The sequence below is a fragment of the Hylobates moloch genome, unplaced genomic scaffold, assembly GCF_009828535.3.
Source record: "Hylobates moloch isolate HMO894 unplaced genomic scaffold, HMol_V3 SCAFFOLD_6, whole genome shotgun sequence".
Classification (NCBI taxonomy): Eukaryota; Metazoa; Chordata; class Mammalia; order Primates; family Hylobatidae; genus Hylobates; species Hylobates moloch.
Window position 1 is genome coordinate 149,567,702 of NW_026652281.1, and position 15,884 is coordinate 149,583,585.

The following is a 15,884-nucleotide window of genomic DNA, read 5'->3' on the forward strand; positions in this document are numbered from 1 at the left end:
CCATATTTCTCTTCTTTCAAAAGCAAATAGGAGAAATATCACTGAATTCTTTTTCTCAGCAAGGAACAGCCCTAAGAAAGAGAATGCGTTCCTAGGGGGAGGTCTCTGAAATGGCCGCTCTGGGAACGTCTGTCTTTTATGGTTGCAGATAAGGGATGAAACAAGCCCCGGTCTCCTGTAGCCCTCCCAGGCCTATTAGGATGAGGAAATTCCTGCCTCATAAATTTTGGTCAGACTGTTGTCTGCTCTCAAACCCTGTCTCCTGATAAGATGTTATCAATGACAATGTGTGCCCGAAACTTCATTAGCAATTTTAATTTTGCCCTGGTCCTGTGATCTCGCCCTTCCTCCATTTGCCTTGTAATATTTTATTACCTTGTGAAGCATGTGATCTCTGTGACCCACACCCTATTCGTACACTCCCTCCCTTTTTGAAAATCACTAATAAAAACTTGCTGGTTTTGCGGCTTGCGGGGGACATCACGGAACCTGCCGACATGTGATGTCTCCCCCGGACACCGAGCTTTAAAATTTCTCTTTTGTACTCTTTCCCTTTATTTCTCAGACCGGCCGACGCTTAGGGAAATAGAAAAGAACCTACGTGAAATGACGTTGAATTATTGGGGGTGGGTTCCCCCGATATCTGGCGCCCAAAGTGGTCTTTCTTTTTTCCTAAGTGCATGTGGGAACCCGATTCCCTTTGGTAGAGACTTACTGGCACAATGAGGGGCTGAAACTAATATTCCACATAACTCTTATAGTGCTCCCAGTCAGCATATGATGGAAAACATGGGGTTTGTTCCTAGGCTCGGTCTCGGTCCAAAGCATGAAAGGATTACTAAACCCCTCCCAGTTACTGTAAAAGAAAACAGGGTGGGTTTAGGTTATCCTTTTTAGTGACAGCTGCTGCCACGCCTCCTGATCCTATCCCTTTACAATGGAAATCTGACACACCTGTTTGGATTCAGCAGTGGCCGCTCTCTAAAGAAAAACTGGAGGCTTTAACTCACTTGGTTTCTGAACAGTTACAACTTGGAAATGTGGAACTTTCTCTTTCCCCCTGGAATTCTTCTGTATTTCTAGTAAAAAAGAAATCAGGCAAGTGGCGGATGGTAACAGATATAAGGGCCATTAACACTGTAATTAAACCTATGGGGGCCGTCGAACCCAGCATGCCTGCCCCTGCTTTAACACCTAAAAGTTGGCCTCTCATGGTTATTGATCTTAAAGATTGTTTCTTTATATTCCTTTACATAAATCAGATTGTGAAAAATTTGCTTTTACTGTACCATCTATCAATAATCAGGAGCCTGCAGCTCATTATCAGTGGAAAGTACTTCCTCAGGGAATGCTAAACAGCCCTACAATATGCCAGCTTTATGTTGGACAAGTGCTTTCACCAGTTCGAGCCCAATTTCCCCAGGCCTATATTCTTCATTATATTGATGATATTTTAATTGCTGTCCCCACTGATAAAGAATTAATTGACTGTTATCAAAGTTTGAGCCGCTGTGTTACAGAGGCTGGATTACACATCACTCAGGATAAAATTCAACAGACCACTCCTGTTCAATATTTAGGAATGGTGGTTGATAACGTATTCAACCTCAAAAAGTTCAAATTAGGAAAGATTCTTTGAAAGCTTTAAATGACTTCCAAAAACTTTTGGGTAACATTAATTATTTAAGACCTACTTTAGGTAGGTCATAAATAGGTATTCCGACCTATGTGCTGTCTAACTTGTTTTCTATGCCGCGGGGAGATTCCAATCTCTGCAGTCCCAGGACTTTGACCCCTGAGGCTTCACTAGAGCTGGAATTCATAGAGGAAAGAATCCAGACCACCCAGTTATCTAGAGTACAGCCATTTCAGCCTTTTCAGCTTCTGGTTTTCGCTTCATTACACTCTCCTACTGGACTAATAGTTCAACATAATGATTTAGTGGAGTGGTGTTTTCCTTCTCATTCTGTGTCAAAAACTTTGTCTGTTTATCTAGATCAAATGGCCATCTTAATTGGACAGGCTCGGTGTAGAATACTTAAAATTTCCAGATTTGATCCGAATTTAACTGAAGTTCCTTTAAATCGGCTTGAAGTTCAAGCTGCCTTTCGACATGCCGTACTGTGGCAAATTCACTTGGCTGATTTTATTGGCATTATTGACAATCATTATCCAAAGAACAAATTGTTTGATTTTATAAAAATGACGTCTTGGATGGTCCCTTGATTAACCAAAGATCAGCCCATTCCTGAGGCCGTTACAGTGTTCACTGATAGCTCCAGCAATGTAAATGCTGGTTATGTAGGTCCTACAAACAAGCTTATTTCTATCCCTTATACCTCTGCTCAAAAGGCTGAGTTAATTGCTATAATTACTGCCTTACAGGATTTCCCCAAACCTTTAAATATTGTCTCTTATTCTACTTAACGTGGGAAAGAGGATATGCTTGTATTTCACCAGGAGATCATCAAAAGAAATCCACAGGGAAAAGACGTCTGCGTCAGAGACTGTCCTCAGACGTGGTGAGATCTGTGCCAACTCCTTAGAAGCTGGCACACCAAATCACAATGGGTCTGATTCAATCCTCCTTGATGGCAATGGAGACCCATCTAACTAATCCCACTTCTCCTGATTGCCTTTCTTTTTCTCCTTACAAACCTGAAAATCTCACCATTTCTATTAGCCTGACAGCATCCCTCTGTTGTTCTCTTCCTCCTTCAGCACTCAATCTCACTTACACTGGGTTTTATTTAATTATTCTCCTCCTTATACTTTCTGTCTCACCAGTTTCCTCTCACACTGATTTACCTGCTACACAAAATTATTCTTATTGGGCTTATGTGTCTTTTCTCCACTTATTTGACCTCTCACCTGGACAGATGTTCCTGCAGAACTCTACACTAACAGTGTGTGGATGCCTGGAGCTACAGATGACCATTGCCCTGCTCATCCAGGAGAAGAAGGCATTGCATTTAATGTTACCATGGGTTATAAATATCCTCCTCTGTGCATCGGACATGCACCTGGTTGTATCCATCTAGAAACTCAAGTCTCGGCTGCTGATCTTCCAGAGAGATCAGCTACAGAGGAACTGGGACATTTGGTCTCTGGCCTCTCCCTTTCTCCTTTAAAACAAATGAAAGGGGGAGTAATGGGAGATACCCCATACTTTCAATATAAACCTGCAGGAAAACCATGCCCTAAAAATTTTGAGGGCCCATCTAAAACTTTAATTTGGAAAGACTGTGTTAACTCACATGCAGTAATATTAAAAAATGAGTCATATGGTTTAGTAATAGACTGGGCACCAAAGGGCTATTTAAAAAACAATTGCTCCTCTGGCGGAAGGGAATGCCTGGAGGCCACTTATTTTATTTCTTATCAGGAGAACGAGAATCATCATTCTACTTAGCATAGGAGGTTCAACTCGTTCTTTCCCTTAAAATGGGAAGATAAAGGCATTATCCCCTCGAGGCCTCATATGATACTCCCCATTCTGAGCCCAGAACACCCAGAACTTTGGAAATTGGCTATTGCCATGTCTGGACTGCAAGTATGGGAAGGCGAAACTATTCTGTCTGTTGTTCCCGCCACCGCCCCTGTCTCTCAGTATCAACGCAGATCCAGACATTCTGCTTTACTTACCTCCAACCTGACTGTTCCCATACAGAGTTGTGTTGAGCCTCCTTACATGCTGTTAGTAGGAAATATCAAAATTTGGACGAACAATCAAACTGTCCAATGCATTGTCATTTATACACTTATATTAACTCCCATTTTGACTTCAGGAAAAGTGTAACGTTGGTTCGGGCTCAAGAAGGAATCTGGATTCTGGTAACTTTGCCCAGACCTTGGGAATCCTCCCTCTCAATACATTTAATTAATGAAGTGTTACAGCAAATTCTAAAAAGATCTAAGAGATTTGTTTTCCCTTTAATCACTGTGATCATAGGCCTAATTACAGTCACTGCACTGGCCACCACTGCTGGAATGGCATTACATCAATCTATTCAAATGGCTCATTTTGTTAATGATTGGCAAGCCAATTCCACTCAAATGTGGAATTCTCAACAAGGTATTGATCAAAAATTGGCTAATCAATTTAAGACAGTCTGTTATTTGGCTTGGAGATCGGGTGGTGAGTCTCAAACATCGCATTCAAATGCAGTGCGATTGAAATACTTCGGATTTCTGTATCACCCCGTATTCCTACAATGAGACTGATCATTCATGGGAAATGGTCAAAGGACACCTTCTAGGTAGGGAAGATAATTTATCATTGGATACAATTAAATTAAAGAAACAAATTTTTGAAGCCTCTCAAGCTCATTTATCCATTGTGCCTGGAGCTGAGGCGTTAGATCAGGTGGCAGAAAATCTTTCTGGATTAAACCCCACGACTTGGATTAAGTCTATTGGGGGCTCCACTGTAGTAAATTTTAGAATTATGTTTCTCTGTTTAATCGGCTTATCTTTAGTGTGCCGGACCAGTCAAAGAATCCTGCGTCAAAACTGAGAGAACGAACAAGACTTCATCGCCATGGCACATTTATACAAAAAGAAAGGGAGAGATGTTGTGGGAACTCAGGGACCCCGAGCGGAGGGACTGGCTGAAGCCATGGCAGAAGAACATAAATTGTGAAGATTTTATGGACATTTATTAGTTCCCCAAATTAATACTTTAATAATTTCTTACGCCTGTCTTTACTGCAATCTCTGAACACATAGAATAACAAATGTCCATGAAGATTTCATGGACATTTATCACTTCCCCAATCAATATTCTTCTGATTTCCTATGCCTGTCTTTACTTTAATCTCTTAATCCCATCATCTTCATAAGCTGAGGATGTATGTCGCCTCAGGACCCTGTGATGATTGCGTTAACTGCACAAATTGTTTAAACAGTATGAAATCTGGGCATCTTGAAAAAAGAACAGGATAACAGCGATGTTCAGGGATCCAGGGAGATAACCATTAGGTCTGGCTGCCTGAGAGCCGGGCAGAAGAGAGCCATATTTCTCTTCTTTCGAAAGCAAAAAGGAGAAATATCACTGAATTCTTTTTTTCAGCAAGGAATAGCCCTGAGAAAGAGAATGCATTCCTAGGGGGAGGTCTCTGAAATGGCCGCTCTGGGAACGTCTTGTCTTTTATGGTTGCAGATAAGGGATGAAACAAGCCCTGGTCTCCTGTAGCGCTCCCAGGCTTATTAGGATAAGGAAATTCCTGCCTCATAAATTTTGGTCAGACCGCTGTCTGCTCTCAAACCCTGTCTCCTGACAAGATGTTATCAATGACAATGTGTGCCCAAAACTTCATTAGCAATTTTAATTTTGCCCCAGTCCTGTGATCTCACCCTGCCTCCATTTGCCTTGTGATATTTTATTACCTTGTGAAGCATGTGATCTCTGTGACCCACACCCTAATCGTACACTCCCTCCCCTTTTGAAAATCACTAATAAAAACTTGCTGGTTTTACAGCTCAGGGGGCATCACGGAACCTGCCGACATGTGATGTCTCCCCTGGACACCAGCTTTAAAATTTCTCTATTTGTACTCTTTCCCTTTATTTCTCAGACCGGCTGACACTTAGGGAAAATAGAAAAGGACCCACATTGAATTATTGGAGGTGGGTTCCCCCAATAGGGGGAATTTTGGGGAATGCATTTACCTCCCAGAGCCTCAGTCTCCTTATCTGTGAAATGGGACAGCAGCCCCCAGCTCTTAGAAGCCGTCTCCATGACACCCAGCACAGGGGTGGCCCTTAGTAGGTGCTTGCAAAGGGGCAATTACTTTAGACTTTAGATGATTCATGCACTCTGCAATTCAGAGTGTACGTTCTTTCCTCAACTCCCAGCTTTCTTAAACCTGCCTCCAGTGGGCCAATTTGTCATTTACCCACAGCAGAGCCTGAGTTGCGGCTCAGGCCCTGGCCGTGGGGCAGAACCATGAGGCCAGCGGTAGGCATGGGAGCCAGCACCTCCTTGGCCAGGGCCTCCCTGGTGAGGTGCCATGGGCAGCGGCCCTGGCCTGTGCCTGACATGAGGTGTTTCTGTGTGCATCTCAGGGAAGAAGGGTGAGCCCGCTGCCTTCCTGGAGTGGAAAGGGTGTTCAGAGGCGAGCACAGCCTTTGGTGGGAACGGTCGGCTTTTGTTTTCCACTGTGGAGGAAGGCCAGACTGTAATTCCTATTTTTCAGGCAGCATCCTCTGCCAAGTTGGCTTCCCCAGCTCCTGCTGGGATGGAAAACTGTGCAGGCTGCTCTCCCCTCCCCCGTCTTTGTGCTAACATGAGACTTGCTTTTGTTCTGCTGACGCGGCAGTCTTGGCAGAAAACTGACCCCTAGGAGAGGGGGCGCTTCTCTTGTGCTTCCCTGCCTTGGCCTCACCCTCGGCCTCGAGGAAAAGCTAAGAGGTGGCTCAGAAGGGGTGATCCGGAGTCCTGGGGCCCAGTGGGGTCCTGGGGTCCAGCAGGACCTCTCCAAGCCACAAGTGGGTGCCTTGAGAAGGGACCAAGTCCCTGGCAACGGCATTTTCGTTAATTCTTTGGTGGAGAAGGATTACGTAACCATGAAAGCTTTTAAGAGCTTGGGAGAGGGTCGGCTCAAGTTCTTCTCTGTCTTGGATAGTTTTCCAGAGCTGGTTTTGCCTTTTATCCAGTAAAGAGTTAGAACTCACTGCCTTCCTTTCCTTTCTGGATGAAAAAAACCTACATTTGGAGTCCAGTTTACCTTGAATATCCAGAATGGTCATTTAAGGAGGACTCTAACATGTGAAACCAAGAGATTCCAAAGGCATGTCCCTGTTTCTGCCTTTACCAAGAATCTACTATGTGCCAGGAACTGGACCTTGTGAAGCCGGGGTCACTGTCCTGTTTTTAACAGATGTGGAAACTGAGGCTCAGAGGGGGATGTCGCTTGCTTGAGGTCACAGGCTAGTCTGTTTGACTCTGAAGCACACGCTTTGGAGCACTGACATTTGGCTGCTGCAGCTGGCCAGCGGGGTTTTCTCCAGCAGGAAAAGAAAACTCCAGCATGGTTGTACACTTTGCCAGTGGAGGAACTACAAATGTTAGCTTTTTTAGGTAAAGGATTCTCCCAGTGGAGGAGCCCTGGCAGGCACATGTGCCCCGTCTCTAAACCCATTCAGTGACAGTAATACCTGAAGAACCCACTATGTTCTGGACTAGGGGGCTGGGAGACTGGCACTTGTGTGACCCAGGGAGTCCCCCCCATCTCTAGACCTGTTCCCTTCGCTGAAAAAAGATACATTTTTTTTTTTTATTTTTGAGACAGAGTTTCACTCTTTCACCCAGGCTGAAGTGGCATGATCTCAGCTCACTGTAACCTCCACTCCCTGGGTTCAACCCTCAGCCTCCCAAGTAGTTGGGATTATAGATGCCCACCACCACGCCCAGCTAATTTTTATATTTAGTGAAGAAGGGGTTTTGCCATGTTGGCCAGCCTGGTCTCAAACTCCTAACCTCAGATGATCCACTCACCTTGGCTTCCCAAAGTGCTAGGATTACAGGCGTGAGCCACCATGCCTGGCCTTGAAAAAGGATCTAAAGGGCCCATCCAGCTCTAAATATCTGTGACTTAGGGTGATTGTCAGATTGCTGATTTTCAGTACATAAAAATCATCATAGTAAGTGCTTGATAGCTGTTAGCGACCTGCCAGGCATTTACAGAATCATCATAACAACTTCATCATTTTAGTACCATTATTATCTCCAATTTGCAAATGAAGTCATCTACCCAAGGTGACAGAGTTGGTGAGGGGGGCCTGCTGGGACTGGAACCCAGGTTGTCTGACTCCAGGCATGAATTTTGGAGCCAGCCATACCTGTGTCTGAATTCCAGTTCTGCCATCTGTGCAAGCGCCTATAGGTTCCCTGAGCCTCAATTTTCCTCATCCGTGAAATGGGTGCAGTAATGCCTATGCCGCAGGGCTGCTCTGAGGACCAAACGAGGTAATGAAAGTAAAGCACTGAGTGACTGGCCCCAGTAGGGAGCTATTATTATACTTGAAGCAGTAACACTGGTTTGGGTAACCCCTCTCTTTGAGCTGAAGCCGTGATAGTATTCTTTGGTAAGAATTTGGGGGGATGGAGACTGACTGCCTTGGGAACAGAGACTAGGCATAATTGCATTAAATGCTGCACAGCAGCTGGTGTGCTGCCTGGTAGCCGTGTGAGGTAGGTTCATAAACTTTCTAAAATATCCCCCAAGGATGTGCCACCCTAATCTCCAAGGCTTGTATATGTGACGAGCTATTATATGCCTTCCGTTCACTTTGGAAGAGGGAGATTATTCTGGATTAGTCAGGTAATAATAATATGAGCCCTTAAAAGCAGACAGGTTTCCCTGACTAGTGGCAGAAGGCAAAGTCAGAGGGATCTGAAGCCCTAGTCAGATTTGCTGCCCTACTGTTGGCTGGGAGATGGAGAGGGTTCCTGTGATGAGGGATGTGGGAAGCTTTTAGAGGCTGAGAGGGTGACAGCCAGCAAGGAAACAGATCTTGGTCCTATAGCTGTGACGAACTGAACTCTGCCAACAATCTATGTGGAGGCTGGAAGTAGACTTTTCTCTAGGTCCTCCGGATAAGAGCTTGGCTCAGCTGACATCTTGACTTCAGCTTCATGAGACCTTGAGCAGAACCCAGTTGGGCCAAAAACCCGCCTGGATTTTTGGCCCACAGATCTGTGAGGTAATACATGGGTGTTTTAAGCTATTAAATTGGTGGTAATTTGTTATGCAAGAATAGAAAACGAATACCATATTTATAGAAACAGAAAGCACTCACTAGAAAAACTTTCTGAGGTTGAATTATTCCCATTTTAGAGAGGGGAGAAACTGAAGTAAAGGGTCTTCTCAAGGTCATTCATCAGCTAGTAAATGGTGTAGCATCTCATGCCAAAACCCAAGTACTTAGTCATTAACCCACTTATGCCTAGTGTTCCATTATTGGAACGCTAAGCCTGTGGGAGTTATTTATATATTACTGCTAAGGTCACTGCCAAGGTCTGATTTTTCACTCATGCAAAAATACAAAAAATCGCAACCTCTGGCATAAATGGGTTAATTTCTATAAAGGGCTGAGATTCTGGTCAGTGGGATGGTGTCCCCTGATAAAGGAAGACAAGCTGATAAACTGTCCCAAGGTCTCTGGGAACTGTACCAGGGCCCCCAGTGTCCCAGTCTGAGAGCATCCATCTCACCTACCTGGCAGAAAGGGGATGATCCGCTGCTTGGGGTCCTTCTGTCCTCCTTCCATGGGAAATTTGTCCAACATCTGCATCTAAGTGGCGGGAGAATACCAAAAACAAAAACCTTTCATAATGCAATAAACATCATCTAGGACATTTTAAAGGAATTGTGTGAAATATGTGATGTGATATGCAAGAAGTTTACTGCATTCAGCTTTCCAGAAACCCAAACTAATGGGAAAGGCAATTTCAACTGGACCTAGAAACCCTATGAAAACAATGTTTATATCCACAGCTGCCAGATTTGTGAAGGTTCAGAGTTAGGAGAGACCATTCCCGGCTTTCCTGGAGTTCTCCATCCACAGGATCTGAAACGTGAACAATACTCTCAGGGCCACCAGGATTTCATGGACAGCAGGTCATCCTGCTCCTAAGAATTTCTGGGTTGAGGTAAGGAATAGATCACTAGCATCCAATCAATGTGGTTTGGTTCATGCTTATGAGAGCACTATATTCCCCTGACCCAGGAAGAATTCTCCAGGTTGGCTCAACAGATAGCTTTGGGCCTGGCTCTGTGCTAGAGGAACAGGGTACAGCGAGGAAAAGATTCATAATCTAGACAGGGGACTGAGAAGAGAACTGATCATTAAAAGGTGGTGTAAAGAGAGGGAGGTATAGGCTGCCATGGGGGTAGAGGAGCAAGGGGGCAGAGTCCCCCAAACTAAAACCTTTCATAGAACCATAAACGTATCTCTGAACGCTTCAGGGACTTCATGTGAAATACCGGATTTGGCATACAAAATCACGAGGATCTGCTTCTTACTCCCCATGTGGTCTCAGGAAAGTGATAAAACCTTTTAGGGCCTCATCTTTAAGTCTGCCATAAGGACACCGACTTGCAGCATTATTTTATGGATTAAAGCTGGGCTGCGGAAGTCATTAACGCTGTCGTCAAATATTTCTGGTTCTTCTTCTGAGCACATGGTAGATTTGTACTTTCCCCAGTCCCTTGAAGTAGGATGTGGCCATTCCATGTGAGCTGGAGACATGTGTCACTTCAGGGTGGAAGATGATGACTGGTGGATGCTTTCCCACTAGCTATTTCCCTCTTCCATAGGGATTGGCCACTCTCCAGAGCCCAGCTTCTCTGCTGGCCGTGGTCATGGGATGAGGTCCAAAGACCCCAGTGACCTCTGCTGGACATGTGGCCTGAGTGAGCTATGACAAAATGCTCTTGTTGTGTAGTGAGGTTATTTGTGTGAGCGGCATCTTAACCTACCCTGTTTAGTACACGGGTCAAGGAATCAAAGCAGATGGGGAGGGAGGAAGTCCCAAGCCTCGTGGAGTAATGGCTGGAATGTGAAAAGCCTGCCCACAGGAAAGTCACTCTGGCACTTAAGATCTGTCCCTCTCATGGAATAAAAGAAACTTTGAAAAGTCCAGGAGAAATACACACAGCTACTGTGTAGGCATTTGGGGAGGGAGGGGAGGACCTGAAGTGGGAGAGAAGAGAGATACGTATATTAAACACCTACTATCTGCCAGACATGGGAGCTAGATTCTTTAGAAACATTCCCTCATTAAATCCTTGATCACTGCTTTAAGGTGGACATGGCTGTCCAGGAAACTGAAGGCCGGTAGCCAACAAAGCGGAGGGGCCAGAGAATGAAGACCACTTGCTTCTTTATCATCAAATCACCCTGCCTCTGAAATGCTACAAAGACAATTAAAAGGGCCAGGGCTGCTTTTCCAGGCTGGAGCTCCCGGCCTCTTTGGTGCTGTTCTACACGATGCCCTGGGCAGGTGGGTCAGCCTCAGCTCGGCTGCGCATCCTGGAAGCTGCTGGGATGCACGGCCTTGCCCTAGAAGTCTTTAAACTTTTAAACTGTGGGGTTTTTTTTTTTCCCTTCTCTCTTTTTTCCCTTGGTCACTAGCTACAGGTTTATTAATCTTTATCGTTTCAAAGAACTTGCTTTTAGTTTCACTGATTTTCTTTATTCTTTTTCTGTTCTCAATTTCTTTTCTTTTTTGAGACAGGGTCTTGCTCTGTCACCCAGGCTGGAGTGCAGTGGCACAATCATGGCTCACTGCAGCCTCAGTCTCCCCGGGCTCAGGTGATCCTCCCATCTCAGCCTCCAGAGTAGCTGGGACTATAGGCGTGTGCCACCATGCTCAGCTAATTTTTTTGTATTTTGTACAGATGGCTTTTGCCATGTTGCTCAGGCTGTCAATTTCTTATCGTAATTACTGCCTTTCTTTTGTGTGCTTTGGGTTATCACTTTTTTTTTTTTTTTTGAGATGGAGTTTTGCTCTTGTTCCAGGCTGGGGTGCAATGGCGTGGTCTTGGTTCACTGCAACCTCCACCTCCCAGGTTCAAGCAATTCTCCTGCCTCAGCCTCCCAAGTAGCTAGGATTACAGGCACCTGCCTAGCTTTATTTTTAGTAGAGACGGGGTTTTACCATGTTGGCCAGGCTGGTCTCGAACTCCTAACCTCAAGTGATCTGCCTGCCTCAGCCTCTCAAAGTGCTGGGATTACAGACGTGAGCCACCGCGCCTGGCCTGGGTTTTCACTTTCTAGTTTCTTTTAATTTTTTAAATTTCTAAAATTTAATTTTTAATTGGCACATAATAATTGTATATATTCATGGGGTACATTAGTAATATTATGATTCACATATGTAGTGATCAGATCAGCATATTTTCACATCCGTCATCTCAAACATGTATCACTTATTTGTGTTAGAAATATTCAATGTTTTCTTTCCAGCTATCTGAAACTATATAATATGCTATTGTTAACTATAGTCATCCTATAGTACTATAAAACACTAGAACTGGCCGGGCGCGATGGCTTACACCTGTAACCCCAGCACTTTGAGAGGACGAAGTGGGTGGATCACCTGAGGTCAGGAGATCGAGACCAGCCTGACTAACAGTGAAACTCTCTCTCCACTAAAAATACAAAAAAATTAGCTGGGCGTGGTGGCGGGCACCTGTAATCCCAGCTACTAGGGAGACTGAGGCAGGAGAATCGCTTGAACCCGGGAGGTGGAGGCTGCAGTGAGCCGAGATCACACCATTGCACTACAGCCTGGGCAACAAGAGCAAAACTCCATCTCAAAACAAAAACAAAAACAAAAACACCCAAAACACTAGAACTTATTCCTCCTATCTAGCTGTGATTTTGTATCCTTTTACAAATCTCTCCCTATCTCCCACTTCCCCCTATCCTTCCCAGCCTCTAGTTATCCTCTGTGCTACTTTTACTTTATGAGATCAACTTTTTTAGCTTCCACATGTAAGTGAGAACTTTATGTTCCTGGCTTCTTTCACTTAACATAATGTCTTCCAGTGGCATCTATGTTGCTGCGAATGACAGGATTTCCTTATTTTTGATGGCTGAATAGTACTCAATTGTGTATGCATACCACATTTTCTTTTTCTTTTTTTTTTTTTGAGACAGAATTTCGCTCTTGTTGCCCAGGCTGGAGTGCAGTGGCGCCATCTTGGCTCACTGCAGCCTCCGCCTCCTGGGTTCAAGCAATTCTCCTGCCTCAGCCTCCCCAGTAGCTGCGATTACAGGCATGGGTCACCACACCTGGCTAATTTTTGTAGTTTTAGTACAGACGGGGTTTCACCATGTTGGTCAGACTGGTCTCGAACTCCTGACCTCAGGTGATCCACCCGCCTCGGCCTCCCAAAGTGCTGGGATTACAGGCGTGAGCCACTGCGCCCGGCCCATACCAGAATTTCTTTATCCATTCATCCGCTGGTGGGTACTTAGGCTGATTCCACACCTTGGCTGTTGTGACTAGAACTGCAATCAACATGGGATGTATTATCTCTTAGATATACTGATTTCCTTTCCTTTGGATAAATGCCTAGTGGTGGGATTGCTGGAACATATGGTAGTTCTCTTTGCAGTGTTTTGAGGAACCTCTACATTGTTTCCCATGGTGGCTATACTAGTTTATGTTCCCACCAACTGTGTATAAGAGTTCCCTTTTCCCTACATCCTTGCCAGTATTTTAAACATGTGGTTTTATTTGTGGTTTCAAGTCATTGTCCCCTGCTCTGTGTTGCCTGGTGAGGTGGAAATGCTTGGTCCACTGTCATTCAGAGACAGGTGAGGCCACAGTGGGGCCTTGCTGGAAAAGGCAGCCTTCCTTTTGTGAATCCAAGAGCTCTTCAATGCCAGCACATAGTAGATGCTCAATAAAAACGGGCTGAACTTGATGTTGATGAAGAGAGATTGTGAGTGGCGAGGACAAGGGGCTATGCTCTGTACTTTCCAGTCAATTTTTCTGAGAACCTAAAACTTCTCTAAAAACTAAAGTTTATTAATTAAAAAAAAATTGACTGAACCAATGAACGCAACTGAGCAAACGCTTTGGGAGGCAACTTCAGGAGATGTCTGCTAAGTAACTCTGAGGAATAATATTCACATTACTAATACTAAATAATAATTAGTAATCACAACTAACACGTGTATAACAGTTCACAGTGAACACGTCCTCTCATATACGATTTCATGTGACCTTCACAGTAACTCTGTGAAATAAATGTTACATTCCCCTTGTCACAGATGAGGAAACTGAGAAGCAGAGAGGGTAGTGAACTTGCCTGAAGTCACACAGCTAAGTGGTGTGTCCAGCCAGTCCATGCATCTTTGTCTAAATTCCATTCTTTTTGCCTAAGACCACTCTTTGAGGCAGCTTCAGAGTGTCATGTGAACACAAAAGTCAGCCTGAGATGAGGTAAGTTTAATATTCTGTGCACATGTCAACAGCATGCTTTCTTTTCGAAAGCAGAGCCATTAATCAGTCTCAGCTGTGGAGTATTTTAGAGATTTATAGGTTTTTGCCTAACACTATCTACTTTTTCCCTTCTCAATTTTATTTGTTAAGACAATGAAACACCATTAAAGGGATTTTTTTTTTTTTTTTTTTAAAGAATGCACCAGTAATCTGTCCACCCTAACACAACTATTTCCAGTCTCCGGGTTCCTTTGGAGTCCCTGCCTGAATGTACATGTCAGCCAATGAGTCCCTGCCACTGCTGTTTTTCAGTCCTCAGAGGGGTCTCTACTGTCTGGTCTTAAGAAGCTGCTCTCTCGCCCTTTGTCCTGACTTGGTTTTACCCAGATCAGCATGGCCCAAGGAGCTGAAAGACTTCCCTTTGTGTTATTTATTCATTGGGGGTGGCAGATCTGGGTTTAAATACTGCATAGTCTAACCACAGACATGACTGCTGGGGACCCAACAGCCCTGGGGTTCAATCCTGATGCTTCCTCATGCCAGCTGTGTGTCCTTGGCTAGACACTTCATCCCCTGAGGCTGTTTGGCCGTCTGCAGGATGAGGGACGCAGCCTGCTCTGCAGTGGGGCTGGGTAAGTGAGTGCTGTGTGGAAACTCTGGGGAGCACACCAGATGCTCAGCAAGAAATCCCCGCTCCTTACACTCTGCCCATATTGAATATGTTATTTTGAAAGTTATTTGGGGATAACTTTTAGTAGTCTGTAAGGCTGTGTGGTTTTTTTTTTAATCGTGTTAAATATACACAATGTAAGATTTACCATTTTAACCACATTTGAGTGTACAGTTCAGTGGCATTAAGCGCATTCACAATGTTGTGCAAACATCACCACCATCCATCTCCGGAACCTCTTCATCATCCAAAACTGAAACTGTGACTCCCCCCTCTCCTTCCCCCTGGGCTCTGGCAACCACTACTTTGCTTTCTGTCTCTATGAATATGACTGTCGTAGCTACCTCCAATAAGTGGATCACACACTATTTGCCCTTTTGGGACTGGCATATTTCACTTAGCATAAGGTCCTCAAGCTCCATCCAAGTTATAGCATGTGGCAGAATTTCCTTCTTTTTTAAGGCTGAATAATATTCGATTGTGAGGCTGTGTTTTAAGGTTGGCAAAAAACCCCTCAGGACTGCCCGGGTGGCCCCGTGGCTGAAGCAGGGCTGTCTGCTAGCACTTTCTGCCATGATGGAGGTGTTCTACATCTTGCTGTCCAATCCAGTGGCCACTAGCCTTCTGGTAGCTACTGAGCACATGAAATGCTGCTCCTGCAACTCAGGAGCTCAATTTAAAAATTTTCTTTAATTGACTTGAATTTACATTTAAATACCCTCATGTGACGAGCGGCTGCCATCCTGGACAGTGCAGGGCTGGACTATCACAATATCCTCCTATTTAAACCACATACAATTTTATTTCATTTTCTTCATCACTGTGTCAATGTCAACAGCCACCCGTGAGTTTGCTAGTTGCAAAGACTAGGACTCAGGATAAGAAGCCGGGGGATTAGAGCCCTGCAAGCTTTCCTTGCCAAGCTGGTCTTGGTGTGTCCAGGTTTACCGGCCACCAATTGCGTCTATGCAGAGAACTGTAACACTAGGCATCCAAAGGCCTTGAAGTAGGTTCTCCAAGGGACCAGGCCCAGGCTGTCTGCAGCAGCAGGAGCAGAGGCAAGCCCTTCAAAGCCTAACCAATGTCGTCCTCGGTAATGAGAAAACCCACTACCCGCGCTCCCCACCAGATAACAGAAGAAGTGGCGCCCAAGGCGAGGAGGACTGGAAACTGAAGAGGAAGATGAGTCATTTGGGGAGTAGGAAGGGAGAAGGAGTCACATCAAGTTGCCACATCACAGGCTTCCAAGAA

At 44.8% G+C, this 15,884-nt stretch overlaps 1 protein-coding gene across 2 annotated transcripts in view; it reads right to left on the minus strand.

Annotated features, from left to right (window-relative positions):
- The window catches only part of SH3PXD2B (SH3 and PX domains 2B), a 124,476-nt gene that overhangs the window by 67,467 nt on the left and 41,125 nt on the right, over positions 1-15,884 (minus strand). For both annotated transcript variants that reach the window (XM_032158633.2, XM_058440148.1), the window contains exon 3: positions 9,222-9,297. In XM_032158633.2, coding sequence (XP_032014524.1) covers positions 9,222-9,297 — 76 coding nt within the window. The remainder of the gene's footprint in view (positions 1-9,221; positions 9,298-15,884) is intronic.